The sequence below is a fragment of the Camelus dromedarius genome, chromosome 6 (genome assembly GCF_036321535.1).
Source record: "Camelus dromedarius isolate mCamDro1 chromosome 6, mCamDro1.pat, whole genome shotgun sequence".
NCBI lineage: Eukaryota > Metazoa > Chordata > Mammalia > Artiodactyla > Camelidae > Camelus > Camelus dromedarius.
Genome location: NC_087441.1, coordinates 12939969 through 12961905, shown reverse-complemented (window position 1 = coordinate 12961905; position 21937 = coordinate 12939969). Strand labels below are relative to the sequence as shown.

Here is a 21937-nt window from a genome sequence, read left to right as displayed (position 1 = left end):
GGAGTAAAGAGCCAAAACCCAGAGGGACTTAGAAACCCGAGGCAGAAAGTAGAAAATGCCAGGAAGGAAGAATTATGGCAACATCTCTAAAGTGTGTATCCTGGTGTTATTTAAAGGAAAAAGGATATGGAATGTCATACAGGTGTTTATACGCCAGACACTATGGTCACAACAGTTCTGTGAGTGAGGTATTATATCCACTTGACACATGAGGCTCAAGGAAACAGCTTATCAAAGGGCATCCATCACCCCTTGTCCATATGGTGGATCTTGTCGCCTTGATGCCTTGATGAAACATCTGATGCTGAAGCTGACAACATCATTTGCTTTGTATGTGTTCACCAGAGGCCGCACTCTGGTCAGAGAAGCATTTATAATCATGATTTATTATAACAAGCTCTTCTTGCAAAGAATATTTCCTCTCTCGAGAGCTGAACCCTTTGCACTCTCTCTGTTAATTATTAGACACTTATTTAGAGCATTGATATTTTTCAGTTTAGAAGTAAGACAATGATTCAGAATCCCTATATTTAGATGAAAGAACAGTTAAAAAACATATTGACTGTGAGCATTAAGGATCATTAATTTTTTTTTAATCAAACAATTTATTTCGCATTCTCTATTCCTCTTTGGGCTCTATTTGATTCAAGTCTTGTCTAGTCAGTAAACCTCTAGGCAACATATCATTAATCTAATATACATATCATTGGTTATTCTGTATTAAAACATCATACATACTTCTTTCAGGAAAGATCATTTTTTTCATTCATTCAACAAATGTTTATTATGTATCAGCCAGGTACTATTAATGAACTAGAGAAAATAGTGAACAAAATTGAAATTCCCCTGCCTTCTTGATGTGCATTAGTTGGGATACAGGTTCTGCTGTCTTTTTTTTTTTTTTTTTTTTGAGATATCAGTAGTTTACTGGATAGGGATTCTGCTGTCTTTATTTATATACATGCAAATATATATATATTTATTAAGGTATAGTCAGTTTACAATGTTGTGTCAATTTCTGGTGTACATCACAATGCTTCAGTCATACAGGAACATACATATATTCATTTTCATATTCTTTTCCACCATAAGTTACTGCATATATTGAATATAGTTCCCTGTGCTATACAGTATAAACTTGTTGTTTATCTATTTTTTTATATATTAGTTAGTATCTGCAAATCTTGAACTCCCAGCTTAATCCAGTTGAAGGTTTCTGATGACAAGCCTTGGAGATCTCAGATAGACACATTGTCAGGTATGCCCACTGCTGTCACAGAGGAGATTTGATTGTATTGTCTCTTGAGTTTTTTGTAACGCCAAGCTTCCTCTCCAGGGAGCCTGCTGATTCTCGTAATTGTGAGATAAATGGCACTTCATAATTATTAAGTGGTTCATTGTCATCCCACTGATTGATGGATTCTGGAGTCAGTCAGCTCAACTCTCGGAGCCTTTCCTTGCTATTACCTTCTGGTATGGCCTTAAACAAGCCTCACGGCCTCCGTTAATTTTTTGACCATTTGGTGCACCATTGACTTTGTCTTAGAAAGGCCGGGCATTCAAGGGAAGCAACTCTGTCATTTACTTAGGGGGCAATGGATGCCCTTTGATATGCTGCTTCCCTGAGCCTCATGTGTCAAATGGGAATAATAATACTCACAGAATTGTCGTGACTATTGGAAGAAAGACCCTATAATAGGTACCCAAGTGTCAGTTTTCTTTAGCCACACTCTCCAAATACAAAAACTCCGACTATGTCTCCGTGAAAGAAATTTTCCTGTTCTCCTCCACTGATGATAAATAACTTCCTCCCTGGAAATTCTGTGGTGGGGTTTCACCCCTTACCTTTGGGGTTCAAAAAATTGCATTCTCACAACAAAGATGTCCTTCTTGTGAGTGGAATGTTCTCAGGGCCCAGACGGGGTGGACTGGGTCGTGTGTCTTCTGGCAGAGACCTCTTGGAGCGTCTAAGGAACTGGGGAAACCAACCAACTGCCTGTAGCCAGGAGAAGACATGGACATGGATAAAAGCACAGAATTTTAAAAGGCCAAGGACCTTGGAGAAGCTCCCTGTAATTCTCAGAAGTGTGGGGAACCTAGTTTGAAAACTACTGCTCTCGGGGCTGAAATGTCAGCTAAATGAAATCGGTTCTCTAGGATGTTATAAAACTAACCAGTCTGCAAGCTCTTTCGGGGTGGGCAGGACTTGGCTGGAGTTAGAAGAAAGGCAAGTGGGAAAGTTCTGGCTTCACCATTCAGCTGACAGTGAGGGTCTCATCCAGCCACTGGACCTCTTTTCATGTTTCCTCAACGGTAAAACAAATAATAAGTCCAAACAGTCCTGTTAACCCTGCAGGTTGGCTGTGACATGCAAGATAGCTGAAAAGCGTAAGCTAATATCATCATGACTATTATAATCTCCTGTTTTTTTAGAGGGAAAATATTATGGGACCTAATGTCCTACTGAGATTTTGGTGTCGGGATCTCCCTGTTCTAATCAAAGGATGAGAATTACACTCGGGCCCTGTAGTTGGAAGGCTCTCTCCGCCCTCATGCCTGGCACACTGAATCATAAATCTAGAAGTGTGTTGACACTTGAACTGAAGAAAACCATGAGACAGCAGCAACAGAATCCCACTGAATCCTTGAGCTCAGAGGTAAAGTAACATATCGTTCTTTGATGGGATTTTCTTTCCCTACGTGCTGGTCTTTGACCAAGTAAAAGCCATAACGGAATATGTATGCTTCCTGAAACATTTAGATGGAATGTCAGATGGTAAAGTCTTCAGTCTAAACCAAACATCCCTGAACTTCACTGGAAGACCTGCCTCTGGGCTTAGCCTTTCACACGTGGGCCTGTGGCTATGTCCGATGGCTTCTCTTGGGTTCAAAGATGGAAAACAGCCTCCCTGCCTCTCCCATGGGGCCCTTGCCTGAGCAGCGGTTCAGCCTCAGCCTCCTCCTTGAGCACCTTCCCCCCGAGGGTGTGTGGATGCTTCTGTGTGCTGAGGTCCATTGATTCAATGGAGGGTGCCTTGGGTCTATTCTCTCTGAGTTTTCACTTTATATCTACTTTTTAGGTTTTGTCTTTCTTCTGTAAGACAGAAGTACCCTCATTGAACTGAGCTTATGAATTCAAGGATTTATAAGCTACTCTGTGTATCTTAACCACTGTTTATTGAGGATTTACAACTTTTCCAGGCATTGCATTAAGCGCTGGGGATAAAAAGTTGCCTCTAGTTTTTTTGTCTCGTCTGTAAAATCGGACACAGTACTAGTTCTTACATCCTGGTTTACACAAAGTGAGGCATGCGGACTACTGCCTGGACCCTAGGGACTGCTCCAGTAAGGTGACCCCGTGGTCAAACCATTAATCATAATAGGAGCAGGGATTAGCAAGGCAGTTCCTACCTCTAGGACCTCGTGGTTTGAAGCTAAAGGCAGATATAAAAAGATAGTTTTTTAAAAAAAATAAAGTTGTGATTACAAAAAAAAATACTATGTTAAATTTAGATAATTTAAGACTACAACATACATTATTAAGGAAGTAACTTGAGGTTAACCAACCACATGGAAGAGCAAGGGACGCTGGTTCCGAGTTCAAATCCCCTTTCAGCTACTTGTTAGTAGTATGACTTTGGGCAAGTTACTTAGACCCTTTGTGTTCCTGTTTTCCTGATCCAGGAAATGGTGAGCATACAAGTGCCTACCTGTTAATACAAGTTAGCTTTTCCAGTAAAATGCCTTTAGGCTTTAGGCTAACACTTCATTTGTGTTAGGAACGATTTTCCTTTCATACTGTATGTGGATATATCCATCTTTATATTTATGCATTTTAGTTAGGATGATACACGTGTACTTTCTTTAAAAATAAGATTTTAAAATGGCTTCTGTAATCATGTATGAAGATATAACACCATTTATTTGACAAACCTGATCCTGTTAAACATAAATGATTTCCCTTTTTTTGTTATTATTAATAACACTTGTTTCGCATACTTGTAGTAGTCCTTTGCCCACTTTTGATTATTACTTTGGATATGTTTCTCGAAGTGGGTTTGCTGGGTGAAAGGGTATAAATTTCATTACGTCTCTTGATACATATCGGCTACTGCTCCAGAGAGTTTTCTCCACTTCCACGTAAGTGTAACGTGTCATGCCACGTGGAAGACAGAGGCAGAGACAGCAGACAGCGTCCTCCTGCCTAGCTATTACCCTCCGCTTTGAAAAACCCCCAGTCAGGAACTTCTACACAAGACATATAAAAACATCATATTACAGACGTCCCAAGCTCACTCTTTTTGCAGCAAATTATCATTTCAGAGAATATGTTTTATTTCATTACCTATTACCTATGTAGGTGCTTGTTATATAGGTCCTTGTTAAGTTTTATGACTTGCACAGACCCTGTGCTGGTGAACTGCTCTTATTCCAAGCAGTCAGGATGCACAAAGGGTTGGCATTTGGTGTCTTACCTTCTGCCTTTGGTCTCTTTACCACAGTTTTTAATAAGGGATATTCACAAAAAGAAGGACAAGACGTTGAATGGCCAGAAATGAAGCTCCTTTTAAAATCTCATCTCAGGAAGGACAGCCTGGCTTCTCCAGTGATTTCGTTTGCTCTGGGGTCGGGGGCTTTGTGTGATTGAGATGACCTGTCCTAGTCAATAATGAGCTTGGAAGGGCAGCTTTGCATGTGACCTCACGACAGCTCTAGCAGTGCCCTTCTCTCGTGATCCGAAGCTGCTGGTTCAAAAAGAGCCATGTCTGAACTCGTGGATCCCAAGGATCAGGTACAGTCTAGTCTCCAGATTCTTGCAACTGGACACAGTCAGACTCTGGGCTCCGCGGTTCAGCTAGGAATTGTCGTCATCTCCAAGGATGGCTACGCACAACTACCAGGAGGGGGCACTGGCAGGAGCAGTGTGTTTACTCATTAACATTGGCGTCAACAGTAGTGATGAATTAAGCCCAGAATGTAAAATTCATTTTCATCTTGATAGTGAAACATCTGCCCTTAGTCTTGGTAGAGCAGATGTTACTCTCTGAGAGAGATAATAGAACCTTCACATTCAGTAAAAGCCAAACACTCAGCACCTTCTAGTAAGAACCTAATGCATCGCTTTCTTTGCTTTTTAACTTGCCAGTCTTTGGGGGACAATGTCTTGCCAGTCTTTGAAGCGGATCCTTTTTTGCGCTGAGATATGTAGCTCAGGTTGCTGATGACATGTCAGAGGAATTTCCAGCTAAGAAAATTATTCTCAGAAGCTTTAGTAACAAATGTGTCAGCTCCATTTTCTGCCAGAATGGCAAACCTTGAAGAGTCTCAGAAACGTGAACAGCCTTAGGGATGATGGCAATATTGTGAAAATACTAGTAAGTAACACCCCTGCAGAAAGCTCCGTCCTCCCTGGCACACCCACTCGCCAGCTCCGCTTCCCCCTCAGCAGTCCAGGCATTGACAAAGCCTGTGAAATAATAGAAATGAAAGGGACTTTGATTTTGTATTTTTATTAGCCTTTTCTTTCACCAGATTACGAAAGGCATATTCATGCCCAAGGCAGAGAACTTGGAAAACACGGAAAAACCACCAAGAAAAATAATTTCCCATGTAATCATAATTTCACTACACAAAAATAACCATTGCTAACATTTTGGTGAATGGTCCTAATTAAAGGGAATTTTAGAAGATGCCTGTGTCCACCAGCGCCACTTCCTTTCTCTACTCCATCTTGCACCTTGTTTGGAAAAGCTGGAGTGCTCCTAAGTCATTCCAGGAAAATTATTAGTTTTCTCAAATATCTTGGGAGGCGAGGCCGTTGGCAGTCATTCCTAGTTTCTCACAAACCTTAAAGTGAGGAAATTCTTTGTGTAGCCATTGAGCCCTGGGCCAGGAGTGAGGGGTATCTGGGTGCCAGTTCCAGCTCTGCCACTTATTTACCGACAGGGTGACCTTAGACAAGTCCAGCCTCGCTGTTCTGCCTGAAAACCCTCCTGGTAACAGCGTCTACTGGCCCCAGGTCCTTCACCTCTCGGAGCCTCTGCTTCCCAACACGAAAAATAATGAAAGTGAATCAGTAAGGGTTTTTTCTGTTTTGTTTTTATATTAAAAATTATTTGTTTGTTTGTTTATAGACTTCATTTTTTTAGAGCAGTTTTCGGTTTATAACAAAGCTAAGGGAAAGGTACAGAGATTGCCCACGTACCTCCTCCCCCAACGCACAGCCTCCCCCACTATCAAAATCCCGCACCAGAGAGGTACATTTGCTACAACTGATGAACTTAACGTTTACATACCGTTATCACTGGAAGTTCATAGCTTACACTAAGGATCACGTGTTGTACATTCTATGGGTTTTGAAAAACGTAAAATGACACGTATCCATGTGTGTGCACACTCTGTATGCTGTTTAGTGCATTTAGGACATTCTGCCCTGAAAACCCTCAGTGCTCTGCCAGTTCATCCTACCTTTCTCCCTGGCCCTTGAAAACCACTGATCTTTTTCACTGTCTTTTTAGTTTTATCTTTTCTAGAATGTCATGTAGTTAGAGTCATACATTACATAGTCTTTTCAAATTAGCTTCTTTCACTTACAATATGAATTTAAGATTCGTCCATGTCTTTTTTGAATTAATTTATTTACTATTGTATTATTTCTTTTTTTGGCAGGGGGAGGTAGTTAGGTTTTATTATTTACTTTTAGAGGAGGTACTGGGGACTGAACCCAGGACTTTGTGCATGCTAAGCATGCACTCTACCACTTGAGCTATACCCTCCCCCGCTTCCATGCCTTTTGATGGCTTGATAGCTAATTTCTTTTTAGCTCTGAATAAGATTCCACTGTCTGGATGTATCACAGTTTATTTATCCATTCACCTATTGTAGGACATCTTGCCTCCAAGTCTCAGCAGTTAGGAATAATGGTGCTTTACCATCTGTGTGCAGGTTTCTGTGTGAATGTAAGTGTTCAACTTATTTGGGTAAATACCAAGGAGCATGATTGTTGGCTTATATGGTAAGAGTATGTTTAATTTTGTAAAAATCTCCTAAACTGTCTTCCAAAGTGGCTGTACCATTTTTCATTTCTACTAGCAATGAGTTTTTGTAGCTCCACATCCTTGCCAACACTTGCTGTTATCAGTGTTCTAGATTTTGGCCATTCTAACAGGTGTGTGTTGAAATCTCACTGTTGCTCTAATTTGCAATTCTCTAACGATGTGTGATGTGAAGCATCTTTTCATATGCTTATTTTCCTTTTGTGTATCTTCTTTGGTAAGGTGTCTGTTCAGGTCCTTTGCCCATTTTTTAATTGGGTTGTTGGTTTTCTTATTGTTGAGTTTTAAGTGTTCTTTGTTTATTTGCATAAGAGTCCTTTATCAGATGTGTCCTTTGCAAATATTTTCCCCTAGTCTGTGGCTTGTCTTCTCATTTTCTTAAGATCAGTGGGTTTTAAACCTTCTGCTAGAGCCTCGTGTTTTAGAAGGAGCCTCTGGTCACCAGAGGATGGGGATGTGAGGCAGAGAGGGAGAAGCTGCGTGAACAGGCTCCAGTCTCCTCCCCACTCCAGCTTTAATCAGAGAAGTTTGACATCACCCCATTTATATGTGAGGCTTCCATATGAGGTTCACTTTTTTAAGGGGGCTTTCGGTTTTCAAAGTAGTTTGAAAACCACTGAACTTCAATCAAATCCCTAATTCGGGAATTCTCTGTCTCTTGTTTGCAATGTAATGTGTCCTTTCACAAGGCTATATTAAGGAGAAACAAGATAAACACAGCATGGTCATGTGACACTTTTTCAACACAATTTTCATCTACTGTAGCGCTCACTTGAAATGATGAAACTGAGATATGTAAAGAATAGGTATCATCTGCATGTCCACTTATCTCTCTGAAATAGTAATTTTGGACGCTAATTATCTTTTTCAAAATAATCAGTGAGAACTATCAGCCATTTCACCCTTTCATTTCTCTATCTAGGAAAAAGGGGAAAAAATATATCTGAATCTCTGTGGCTCTGGAGATAAACATGCAATCCTGAACCAAGAAGGTGTGGTCCTCACAGTGGCCAGTGCTGATCCCCACAGCGCATTTAAACAGTGCTGTTCAATTCAGGGTGAACGTGGGCGCCTCATCCAACTATATATTCTTAGATCATATGTAATTTTTCTGGGTTTGCAGTTAAGTCAGATGAATGTTTAATGATGTTTTATAAACATCTGTATTCACATTAACATTATTTATTAATTTGGCAGAGGAGGGACGGATGTCTTGTTCATTATTTTATTTATCTATCTATCGCCTATTCCATGGAGGATTTGAAATGGCTTACTAAATTTCAAGTAATACGAAAGGAGCAGAGCAGCAATGGACACAATCTGAAAAAAAGGGACAATAGTGTGAAGAAAAGAATAAATCCAGGAGTCAGATTAGCACACAGTAGTCCAGCTGTACAGCTCTTGGGGGTGGGCCATTAATTTGGTGCTAAATTTCCTTTGCTTGGCCAAAGCAAACAGAACACATTCCATTATAAGGTTTACAGGCTTTTAATAAAAAATAAAATAAAGTAGACAAGTTGTTCAACATAAAAACTCTCCTTTAAGCAAATCTCTACAAAATCTATTTCTCATAACCAGCATTTGATTAGGACTGCGAATTCACATGTTTTATTCTCTGATGAGAAATGAGAGTGCAGATATTTGGAGTGCCAGATAGTGGAAGAACCACATATTCTGATAATCTTAGGGATAATCTGAAGGATAACCTCATGGGCAAAGGCCTTCTGTGGAAACTATGAACCATGCAGGGTGTCTGATAGGATGAGCTCAAGCCCTTACTGTTCTTCTGACGAGAGTGAGGGTCAGTTCGGGGCCAAGGCACTGAGAGGCAGTAGGTTCATAATGTAGAGCAGGAAGTATTCAAATGCTATTTCATCTCCTGATGGACCAGATCAGGAACTTAGTCTCCAATTTGCCTGTTCTGGGTCATTTTTGCTCCCTAAATTTCTGGCACAAATACCCAAGTGTGTTCTGCTTACTGCTGCTGGATAATAAATCGCCCCAAAACTTAATGACTCAAAAAAGAAAAGAAAAAGGTTTGTGTTCTGTTGCTCGTGGACTTGGTTAGGACACATGGATTATTTCCTCTCCGCCATGTCTGGGGCCTCAGATGGTGAGGTTTATCAACTGGGAGGAATTCGACAGTCATGGGCTAGAGACATCCCCGGGTGTCTTTATTCACAGGCTGGCAACTGATGCTGGCTGTTGGCTGGGACATCAGCTGGAGTTATCAACCAGGATGCTTATCTATGGTCTTTCCACGCAGTCTTGGCTTCCTCATAGCCTGGTGCACCTCTTAGAAGGTGGTGAGCGTCCCAGCTGACACGCAGCAGCTGCATGGCCTTGTATGACAACCCCTTAGAAGCCAGACGACATCAGTACGTCATAAAATACTTCTCTTGCATTAGGGTAGGACAGCAATAACAAATAGGCTCCAAATGTATACTGGCTCGAATACATGGAGGTGTATGTTCCTTGTTCACTTACCAGTGCGGGGTGCTTGAAGAGGTTAGTGTGAGAGCCTTCTTCCGTGGGTCAGTCGGGGACTCAGGCTGACCTGAGTTAAAAAATTAACTGGGTGGCTTCCATGGTCATCCGAAGAGTTATCTCCATCCTAACCAGCCCAGCCAGAAAGGGGAAAGCATCGAGGAGGACCACAACATGGCAAGGAACTGCAGGGAGAAGATATTCTCAAAGTAGTGTCAGCATCACAGTCAGGCATTTTTCACAAAACATACAGTCCGTATTTTCAAGACCTTACATTTTCGTGGCCACACATGAAGAAATCATGGTCATCATGCGACCCTTAATCCCAGCTGTGCGTCACGCTCATCAGCGGAGAGTTTTTAAGAAACACAAGAGCTCCACCCTCAGTTTCTAGTCAGCAGATTTGGGTGGAAACTCAGCAGCTGCATTTTGGAAAATGCCACAGAAAATTCTGAGAGGCATGTTTGGGAATCACAAACCTTGGAGAAAAATCTCTTAGAATTGCCAGCAGATAATACCAGTCTAATAAAGCATGCATATCCCTTTGACTCTCTTGAAATGAAATGCAATAAGTAAATCATAGTTGGTAATAGTTTATTGATACACAGCTTTTTAGAAATGAATATAATTTCCTAACTGTCATATAAAGGAGAAATAATATTAAACCAGTTTAAAAGAAAATGATACGTCTTTCCAGGCAGATACCCAGACCTGACTACAGGTGAAAACACAATAAAGTAGTAAAACGCTTATTATGTGTATTTATAATGAATGTTTCAATATAAAGTGATCAGAAGCCTTTTTGTACAAGAAATACAAGCATATGGAAAAGCAGACGTAGAGCTGGAAACCTGAATAAGAAAACTAAAATCTGACCAAAACCTATCTCTGTATGATAAGAAGAGAGAAATTAAATTGATTTAATGATAATGTGACAAGAAAAAGCAAAGACTGTGAAAACAAAAGATGTGAATTAAAAAAATTGAGAAAGTAAGATAACTGTGCAAATGAGCTGATCTCTGTTATAAATGCCTTGCCAAAGTAATTCACTTTGTTACAGTACAGAGTGAGGAAATGTCGGAGTGAACAGAAATATATATCTTACTTTACTAGTCCACTACATTCAAGTCAAATGGTCGATCTCGAGCACCTAAGAAGACCTAGGAGACCCTATCCTTTGGATAAATAAAGAGAAAGAGATGGTGGGTTGGAAGAAGAAACAGGAATCCATATAAAAGGTGATGGAGAAGTGCAGAGGGACCCTCTGGACATGATGTCAGTGTAAGACAGAAAGACAAGAACCTCAGAGTAACGTTAATATGTACTTTTCGCAACACGGATTTCTTATTGTGCTACAAAAAACACAGAGAGGCAGTAACACAGTATTTCATTGATGTCCACGGTTTCATAGTAGTTGATTCTTATTTTGTTTTGAAGAGTCTTACATCTCTTCTATATATTTGCAACCCAGCTGTGTTGTTTTGTGATACCTATACAACTGCATGGAAATCGTTTCAACTAGGTGTGTGGCTGGAAGTCTTATATAATACATGCAACTGACAGATAGAATTCAATTTAAATGTAAACATTTAATTTAAAGTAAAATGTTGCACTGGTTTAAATATTGAATAAATTACTTGATAATTTGGAGGAAATGCATTCTATCTAAGCTTCCCTGTCTATAGCCAACTTGCACACCGGACCTTTTGGGAACAGCCTTGCAAAAGCTTTTCAAAACTTGTCACAACAGTTTTTTATTTGTAATAGGATTAGTTCAGTAGGATATTCAAGTTTTAAAAATCCTTCGTTGTTTGGGACTGTCCCATACGCTGCAGGACATCCAGCATATCCATGACCACAAAGTGGCTTCAGCAACTGTGAGCTGTCCCAAACCCCACGAGGAACAGCAGAACGAGGAGGAGGAACAGCGGTCAGAGGTGAAGTCTAAAACCAGCGTGGAGGTGCTCTTGTAACCATCAGCCTCGAAGGCAGTTATGAGCAAACACGCTGTTTGGTTGTGGAAACCATTCTCAGCAGCAAACTTAAAAGGCTGATCTGCTGATCAATCCTTGGGTCCTCCATGACCTGGATCAAAGGAAAAAAAAAGAGAGAGAGAGAGAGCCCTTTTTATTCCAGCTGAAGGGCAGCTTTCTGGCTTAGACCACTGACAGCAATGGTTTGAAGGAGTCTTCTCCACTATCTTTTTCCTTCGAGTCATTATTCCCTTTGCCTTTTTGGTCAACCTGCTTATAGACTGAAGAACTCTCCCAGGGTCCACTGTCACATTCTTCCTTCTGGAAAAGAAATTAAAAAAAACAACAACAATGTGGCCTTGCTTGAAGTATTTGTCCTTAAGCATCTGGTGAGCCAGACCTCACTTCTCCGGGGGCAGGGACATGTGCCCCCCACTGGAGGCCAGTAGCAGGGCACACAGGACCCCCCGTCGTGCTGGCACTCCACTCTGGTCAGTCCTGGGCACATGGGCACCATGCTGTCCATGCCTGCGTTCTCCCAGCTTCCGAAAGACTCCATCATCTGGACACGTGATGAGGGGTGGAGAGGGTGTTCCTGGGGGATGGAGAGCAAAAAGGAGGAAGGAGGAGAGAGAGTGTCCAAGCAGAGAAGGAGAAAGAAGGGGAGCAGAACCAAGAGTCCGTGAGAGCAGGGGATGGGGAGAGGCTGCCCTGAGCTCTCCCATCTCGGGGAGGCCACATGGTTCCGCTACCCGTGCTCTTCCACCACCAGGTTCTCCGCAGACTCTCCCTAAAACTCCCAACGTGGGCTGCAAGATTCGGGATCCATGGCAGCTCAGATCTGCCAACACTTCGAGAGTGGATAATGACATACAGATTGTTTTTTTCCATCTTTGGGATTTGGAGCTGCCTGGAGAGTTGCAAAAGCCTGCCTTGTTGTAAGACTATTTCTGAAGGCCCTCACTGTCTGATCACCAGCTCTGCACTGCTGGCAACAGTGGCGCAGCTGTCCAGGGTGGCAGAGACCACCTGGGATATGGAAATTACCAGAAGCCCTGTTTTGCTCTTGCCAGAGCACCTGAAGCATTCTGGGAATTCAGATTTCTGTTGTTTCTCTCAAACCGACCCCTGGGGGACCATAAGCAGCAAACTTGGACCACGTTTTGCCAGAAAAGCCCAAAAGGATGATGGCTGCTGTTATCAATTATTGGCATTTCAACAGGCCTTTATTTTTATTTCTAAGTATATTTGCACAGCTAGGAAGTGCCTGCTGACAAGGATGAGATGATAAGCTGTATCTGTGCCAAAACAGGACTAGAGAAACAGGCTTATTCTGCAAATGGCCGGCATCCTGAGAGTCGGTAGTAAGAAAATCCTTTTTCCCCAGGCAACCTCTGCTCTGAAAACATGAACACTTAAAAGAAAATAAGGCTTGGAACCCCCATCTCGTAACACAGTGCACGCACACAGTAGGTTCTCAATGAGAGCATGTGGAAGGGAGGAGTCGGTGCAGACGGGCACATCGAGGATGGGGAACCAGCCGCCCAAGAGAAAACTGCTCTCCCCAGAGTCTGAATGCCAAGGCCCTTACCCGCCCCGGAAAGGGCACCGTGCAGCGCCGGCCCCGAGGTCGTCCGCGGTTCTGCGCCGTGTGCTCCAGCCCCGTGCACACCAGCAGAAGGAGCAGGTGTGGCCCGAGTGTCACCTTCCCAAGCAGGGACATCGAAGCTCTGTGCTCCTCAGTTCTGTGGTTTCCTTGGACAAGAATGGGATTATTGGTGAATGAGGCCAGCATCCTGGGTGGTAACAAAAAAGGAAATTGGTAGAAAATGCATCATCCAAGTTGGATTAACTCCACTCTGTGGCCTGGGCAGCTTCCCAGGATAGCCAGCCAGACGCAAAGCCTCTGGGGACACGAGGCTGGAATGTGTGTGATGACGCTGAGGGCGGTGAGAGGCAGGAGGGGCCCCGCACGGGCTGCCCCCGCCCCTCAACCTCCCCTGCCATCCGTTACCTCCAGGCCAACCCCAAGGCCACTGCACATTGGCCCATTTTCCTAATGGATACATTCTTTCTCTATCAGAAGCCCACCACATGGAATGTAAGTAACCCAGCAACTTCTTTCTTATCCTGCTGCTTGTCCCCTGCGTACTCACTCTGGGCTCCATGTGTTTTGGATCAAAGCGCCACTGGGTAGCAAAAGCTACATTATTCTCTTCAGCGGTCTGTAAGCCAAGATCCTGACCATTCTGATTTTGTTGTTGTTGTATTTGAACTATTAACCATTTTCCGTTCTGAGCTTTTACAACTCTGTTTACTATGAGTTCCTCCATGTGGGTGTCTCCCCCATTCCCAACCTACAGGCTGCCGTGTGAGCGGTAACTCGCCACTCCATTACCAGTACAAAGTCACGGATTGGTGCACTGGGGAGGCTTTAATTTGAAAACACCAGTGAGGAAAGGGGGAGGGGAGGAGAGAAATATATTTATGGGAGGGCCAGTGGGCTAGTGAGACCAAAAAAATGTTGCTAAGTAGATGGAGATCCTGAGAAAAAGACCGTGTCACCTGCTCCCTGCAGGATGGTGTCCTTGGGCGGGGTGAGCTGATTCTGCAGTGTTTACTTGGTAGAATATCCATCCTTGTGGTCCCAAGACAAGACTGCTCCATCCAGCCCTCCTTTTGCTCTCAGTACTTCTCACCTCTTTCTCACTCACCTTCCTCTGGTCCTTGGGCTGAGCTCACAACTTAGTCAGGATTCTTTCAGTTGCAAGTAACAGAAATCCAACTCACACTATGTTAAGCGAAAAGGGGATGCGTGGGTTGATGTGTTACAAAGGCGATATGGGAGCTCTAAGGTCAGATGAAAAAGGAGCCAGGTGCCTTGTGACTGGAGCCAGGATCTCTCCCCTCCCCTGCTGCCCCTCCCCCGATGTCACCATCACCTCTGCTGGTTGTTGTTTGGCTCCATTCTGTAGGTGGGAGCTCCACGTACTGGGAAGATGGCACATAAAAGCCCCATATTCTCATTGTCCCAGTGCCTCGACCCTAGAGAGAAGAATTTCTGTCTCACAACTTCCATATACAAGCCCAGAAAAAGCTGTCTAGCTCAGGGCTAATCGTACCCAAAAGAATAGAGTGACCTGATTGTCTAGTTTTGGTCCTGAGTTTACCTGTGGCCCTGAAGCAGGATTTATTACCAGAAGAAAGGAAAAAAAAAACACATGCCAGGCCATGAAAAATAGCAGTTCCCATGGTCCTGCCTACCTGCCCATCCTCAGCCTTTCAGCTGAGGGTGAAAAGTATGAAGGCCCCAAGCCTGACCCGAAATGTAACAGCAAATTAAATCCTGCCTGGAAGAATTACCTGTCAGTCGCTTAGCAGATCACTTGGACTGTCTCTGCACCTCGCTGAGAGCATCACTCGTCTCCTGAGAGTCTCCATTATAAAGACCAGATGTGGAGTCAGCCCGCGGGCTTGTTCTCAGTCTGCTTCGTCCCCTCCAGTTATCTCAGCAGGTTAATGCAGTTCTCTGACCTTCAGTTTCTTCGTGTGAAAAGGCACAATAATGCCTCCCTTATGGAGTTGTCATCAGCGTTAACGGGACAGTTAGTGTAGGTGGCAGGCTTGTCAGAGGAGAGGTGGCTGGTGTAAGCATTATGGCCCCAAGGCGAGCGGTGGCTTTCCAGGAAATAATGATGACAGATCCTGGAAACTGGCTCACACACAGGCGGCTACATGAGTTTCTCAGACACGTGGTCTCAGAATTTTGCATAGTTGCTTGGACCAGACAGGTCCTGAACTCCCCCATTGCTGTGCAGGGCGTGGGGCAGGGGGGCTGGAGGGAGGCACCAGCCCAGTATTCCATCCCATGCATATTCCCAGTCTCCTGGACGTCATCCTCTTTGCGTTTCTCTTTCTCTCTCACTCTCTCTCTGCACTTTCAGGAGTGTACACATTTCTGTCCAGCACCCTGAAGTCTCTAGAAGAGAAGGACCACATCCACCATGTCCTGGACAAGATCATAGACACCTTGATCCATCTGATGGCCAAGGCGGGCCTCAGTCTGCAGCAGCAGCACCGGCGCCTGGCCCAGCTCCTCCTTCTCCTCTCCCACTTCAGACACATGAGGTGAGGCATCCTCGGTTTCCCATGGCGGAGACGTAAAGAGATCCAGCCAATGTGTTACAGCTGGCCCAGGAAGGGCGGATGCCTGAGTACAGCTCCCACACTTGGGATAGTTCCGGGCACGTAATAAACATAAATGACGTGGGAGGACCGTTGAGGGAGGCAGTAGATCTGTCTGGGGTATGGGCAGGTGTCAGAGAAGGCTTCAGAGAGGAAGGGATGGTTACGCTCAGTTCAGAGCATGCGCAAGATCATACAAGGAAGAGTATGCAGTATGCAGGGCAGGGGAAAAGAAGCAGGGTCATGTTTGGTTGCTCACGTTGTCCCACCCAATCAAGGGAGCACACTCGTGCTCGGAAGGCACTGGGCACATCACCTTTGTTCCTGCGTCGTACATTCTCTCCCGACTTACAAGTGGAGACTCTAAATGAGAGACTCTGGGTCCAAATGCCCCAATGTTGACACCTCCGTCCCTCACAGTCCATTCCTGACACCCCCACCGCCATTACCGGGGTCCAGGCCACCATCAAGTCCTCCTGGATTTCTGCACTGGCTGCCCTACGCGTCTCCCTGTCTTCAGTCTAGATCCTTCTAATCCATTCTGCACAGCAGAGCCGGCGGGATCACCCTGACACCAGACCTGACCACGCTGCTTTCCTACTGCAGACCTTGAAACGGCTTCCCGTGGCTTTAAGAGGAAAGTGTAAACCCCTTTATTTGGCTTAAGTTACTTCTTACAATCTAGCCCCACTTAACTATCTAGGACTTCCTGGCAGCCTGGGCCCTGGCCAGAAGCAACTGTTTCAAGTTGGGGCCGGGGAGGGAGGGCCTCTTTCAGGCCACAGTTGGGCTGTGCAGGTGTTTATCTCCTCTGGGCTCGCTCACACCCCTGTGGGGCAGCTGCCTGAAGCTGGGCACAGCTGGGGACTCTGCTTCAAGCTGCAGGCCTGCAGGTGGGCCAGGTGACCACCCCGAGTGCCTCTTATCCTCCGTGTACCCACCGGAGAGTCATACGTGTTCTTCTCACGTTGGTGGCAGAAGCGCAGGAAAGCGAGTCTGTTTGGGGAAGTGCTTTTGAATCTTTTCGCCAAGTCATGTCCACAGACATTTCATTGGCCGAGCAAGTCATGTGGTAAAGCCCAAAGTCAAGGAGCAGGGACACACGGCACAGAGGGGAAATCTCTCTGAGCGGTCAGCTCACCTGTCGTAGCCTAGATATCACTCCCCGCAGGAAGCATCCCCTGACCCTTAACACCCAGGTGGGGTTCACAGCCTGCTCTTCCTGCTCGTGACTGCCCATTTATTCACTTTCAGTGGCATTCACTGTTAACTCAGTGAGGCAGCTATCACAATCCGTCTTGCTTACTCTGTGCACCCGGGACCACCTAGCAGACGGCTTGGCACATAGTAACTACTCAATAGATATTTTCCATAGGAGGTAAGGAAGGACATTAGCAGAGGAAACAGCCTTTCTGTGCCAGAAAGTGAGAGTGGCCTCATTTCCATGCTAAACACTCATGTGACATGGCCGGCCAGAGGCTCAGTGGCACCATTCCCATGAACAGAACTCTGCTTGCAGGGAATAGACGAAGAAAGTGGTAGGTTCTTTACTCTAGAAGGGCCACAACAATGCGGTGAAGTGATAATGTCCCTGAGTGATGAAGTCTGTAATGTGACCAGGACCCTATGAATGAAAAAGAGAATCCTTGTCTTAGTGGCTACAAGGGAAGGACCAAGGTGTCTGGAAAGAGTTGGATTAATTTTTAAGGGGCCTTCAAACTTTTAGGGGCCTTGAGACTATGACTCACATAGCAAGAAGTTCATCGCAGCAAAGTCCGAAGTGCCTCCTTTTCTGGAGAGAACTTAGCGAATTGTTAGCTTTTCGAGAAAATAAATGTATCTTTCCTTCTTTGTATCCCCTCCCCCCCACTGCTACATATGAAGTCTTACACAGCCCATGTATTCACGTTATCACCGAGTGAACTAGTAAATAAACAAATTAATGAATGAACGAACTCATTACTTGAGGATTTCCCCTACACTATAAATTTGATATTCGCAAATGATGGCTTCCACTTGGCAAAGTTTGGGAGACAGTGCTTGTAGTCTGTGTTCTCAGGGAGTCCCCAGGAATCCCTGTGTCACAGATGAAGGACTCACAACGGCCAGGTCAAGTAGATGACTGCATTCAGAGTACACATTTTCAGTCCCTTCCCATCTGTTTCTTTTGATGAATATTACCCAGAGAGAAGAGGAGGGTGGATCAGAATAACATAATCATCTACGTAATTGCCTGGCCAAGAGAGTAACCTTCCCCTTGAAGAAAATGTATTAGCTTGGACTCCAAGCTCAGAAGTTCACTGATGTAGAAACCATGTGTCACAGAGGAAGGTTTTTATTTGTTGGTTGGAATTGCTGAATTTCCTAATCCATTAACTGTCAGCATTGGCAAGACTAATTAGCTAATACCAAATATATCTGCATTGAATATACAGGCCTTGCTAGCAACGTGTGGCCGAGGGTAGCAATGGAGAGCTCTCTTCAGTTCCTGTCTGCATTGTGCAAAGAGCTGTTGCAAGCTTTGAGCTGTCGCTGTCGCTCACGTGTGCGCTCGCTCTCTCTGTCTCTCCCCTTCTCCCCCCACCTCCGTGTGCGTGCTCACACACACACAATATTGTGGTGTCTCGTTTCAGCCAGTTGAAATCACAGAACTCTGTTGTGTTAAGCTTGGCCTCGGCCATATGTTGTTATTCAGAGCATTTAACACCAGATTTCATCTGATAGTAAATGTGATTCATTAGGTTGCAAGAGGAAGACGGTGTCAGATCCAGGGGGCATTTAACTTTAACAGCATTTTAAATGAAAACAGAAACAAAAAAAGACCAAAACACCACTTAGAAATGTAATTTAGGTGGCTGTGTTATACACAACACGAATCACTTTGATGCTGTGTTTTCATGGCACATCTCCAACGTGTGCTAACGTTTTCCGTACTTAAAAACGCAAGTGTTTTTTAGGACATGCTCTTGTCTGCCTACTCATGATACACAATTTTTTTAAAAAGAAATTTCGAGTTAGATGACAGGTTTTTTTGTCCCCTGGTGGTGGCATGGTGGCGAATGAGCAAAGCAGTAGCTGGTGGAGGAGTGTGAAAAGGAGAAACACCTTTGCTTACATTTCCTGTGTACCTCGAGCCCGTATTTTCTGAGCATTTGCCATGTTCTTGCCACTGTTCTGGGCTGACAGGATGGACGAATTGCTGCCCCTCACAGAACCTGCACTGTGTGTGTCGGGGTGTGTGTTGACTGTGTGTCTGTGCGTGCATGCGTGCACGTGATTGGGGCCAAGAATAAACGTACACGCATGCATACGTACACACACACACAAACACACACACACACACACACACACACACAGAACTGCAGGTTGTCGTAAGCGCTGGGGGGAAAGCAGAGTAATGTGACAGAGGACGGCTGAAGCGGCGGGGGCTGGAGCCACTGCCACTGGGGTAGTGGAAGGCCTTTCCGGCGGGGTGGCATTCGAAGATTGGAGGGAAGTGCATCTATGTAGGGGGAGCAGCAAGTGCAGACACCCTGAGTCTGGAAGTAAAGAGCTCACTTCCTTTAGGGGCAGCAGGAAAACTAGTGTGGCTGGATAGAGAGGGTCGGGGAGGGCAGCAGGACGAGCTTGGAGGGGTGGGTGGACGCCACGTCGGTTGGACCTTGTAGAGCACGGACAACAATTTAGATTTCAGTCTGAGTTAAATGGGAAGCAACTGGAAAGTTTTAAGCAAGGCAACCTCTTGAACTGATTTAGGCATTGAAAAGGCTCCCTCCTACCTGGCGGTATAGCTCATCTACTGTCTTTTTAGCCACAATGGTGATAAGAGAGGAAGAAAGTCACCTGCCTAGCAAATCTGCAAATGTCTCCTGAAATAGGAAGAAAGACTGGCGTTAATTGTCTCCAGAGTTTTTCTCCCTTGCCCTTCCCAGGAGTCTCAGCAGTCCTGGGGCTCAGGAGGGTCTAAAGCCGCCCTGTCTGTGTCTCTCCACCCGCAGTAACAAAGGCATGGAGCATCTATACAACATGAAGTGCAAGAACGTGGTGCCCCTCTACGACCTGCTGCTGGAGATGCTGGATGCCCACCGCCTGCATGCCCCCTCCAATCTCGGGAGCACACCCCCAGAGGACCTGAACCAGAGCCCGCTGGCCACCTCGGGCTCAACTTCATCGCATTCCTTGCAAATGTATTATGTCAGCGGGGAAGCAGAGAATTTCCCCACTACCATGTGAGAGCCCCCACCCACTCACCGTCGCCTCCAAGGTCCTGAGAATCCCTGTTGCACTTTACCCACTTCATGCATCACTAGAGCCGAATTCTGCCGCTACACACACTCTGGCATGCGTCCACCGCTGGCTTTCTCCTATGGGTGGCCAATCGTTTGCTTGCTCAGTTCTTCGTGGCACAACTTCTTTTGGGAACAGCCAAAGGGATTCCAGGGCTAATTTCTCTGTAACAGTTCTCTGTCTCCCTTTGCTATGTTACTCGGCATGAGGATTCCCTTAGCGTTTCCTGACTGAGTTCAGTCTACTTGCTGGGCTCAGACGATTGTGCACTTTAGCTATTTGTGACCCACACGCCTGGAGAGTGGACATTTCACCTCGATGAATGCGAAGCACTTTTTTTTTTTTAAATGGATCTAAGAATAAGCCACAGGAAAGAATTGAAAGTGGCTCCTTTAATTACTGACTTGGAGAAAGCTAGGTCCAGGGTTCATTACAACATCCTCTTGTATTCCTATAGTAACATATCATCTTATTAAAGTAATATCTAAAAGCTTTTGCTCTGTTGCATGGCTGTAGCAAAATATCTGGTGATTGTCTACCCATTTTCCCTATAGGAATACAAGATGCACACAGGGAAGGAAGATCCCCTAGTTGTCAAGACTTTGCCAGCTTAATACACTGCACCTTCAGAGTTGCTGAATGCTATACTGTTGGCTTTTGAGAGCACTATGTACAGGTCATGGGTTCCAGCTAATTCTTGCTTCCCATGGGCCCATAGAAAACAGCACGTTGATCCCAGTTAAGCCGCCTCCCCTTGTACCAGTTTCCTTGGGAGTGATAAATTCTTGTCTTTTGTGTTTGTTTTCATTTTATAAAAGAGAGCCCTCTCCCCCAGGACTTGCTGCAGTAAATGGGCTTCATGACCTGTTCCGGTGTGATCTCACACTTATCAGCAGAGGGCGCTCTACTCAGATCTTCCCAGTGTGTAAGTTGCACAGAAGGTGAATTAGTCAGATGTGGTGCCCAGCCCATGACCAAGGGCAGTTTAAATGAGTGGCACCCTGGTGACACTTCTACCCTGGGGAAACTGGGCTAAATAGTAAATGTGCATGGTTATTGCAGATACTAGAGACCAAAGAGAAAACAGGGCTGAAACTGGAGAAAAGTGTTCAGGGTGGCCCTGCACAGACGGCAGGCACCTAGGAGCGGTCCTGGCAGACCCCACACCGCACCGTGGGGCTGCCCTGGGGGCCGTGGGGCAGTCCTCCTCATCCGCATTTTTCCGAGTGGCCCTGATTGGAAGCACACTCTGAGCGGGAAAGGAGGGCCGGGATGGGAGTATTTCCTACTCAGGCTGCCTGGGGCCTGGGCGGACCACACCTGCCCAGACCAGACTGTTTAGAGTCCATCCAGAAAGCAGGTTTTGGCCTTGAGGGGAGGGTAAAAAAAAGAAAAGGAAAAAAACCCCAAACTTCCCCCAAAGCAGATTTCATTAAACTTCGTAAGCCAAGAGGGGGAGACCGGAGTTGGACCAGAGGACTCTGACCTGCCGGCGAAACATGAAAGGCTCGCTCCCGCCACAGGGCAGCCTCCCTGACCATCTGCTTCTCTAGAGCCGTGATGAGTTGTTTCCCCTTCTCAGCTCAAAGGGAAGATTGGCTTCTCTGGTGACCACATTGTCTGTAACTCGAGCCCCACTGAGAGGCAAGGTGTTAGCCAACAACCCAGTCAAGCTTCTCAGGCTCCTCTTGGGTTGCCTGCTCCAAAAGTGGATTTCACTCATTTCTGACTCCCCAGTACATGGTCACCAAAGGACTGGGAAACTGGGAGGGCCAGAAAAAAAAGATTTTTTTTCACAAGTGCATCGAAATTTGGGGGCAATTTTGTGTATCCGCAGTAAGAATGTTTAGAACATAATTCTTTTTGTTTTTGTTTTTGTTTAAGAAGCACCTTGTATAGTATAATATATATATTTTTGAAATTGCAATGCTTGTTTATCAGACGATTGAA

General features: G+C 45.0%; 1 protein-coding gene across 1 annotated transcript in view; it reads left to right on the top strand.

Annotated features, from left to right (window-relative positions):
- Positions 1-20357, top strand: part of ESR1 (estrogen receptor 1) — a 233883-nt gene extending 213526 nt beyond the window's left edge. Inside the window, exons 8-9 of the mRNA XM_031456560.2 lie at positions 15460-15643; positions 19699-20357. Of these exons, the coding sequence (XP_031312420.2) occupies positions 15460-15643; positions 19699-19933 (419 nt within the window). The 3' untranslated portion in view covers positions 19934-20357. The remainder of the gene's footprint in view (positions 1-15459; positions 15644-19698) is intronic.
- The last annotated feature ends 1580 nt before the right edge of the window (positions 20358-21937 follow it).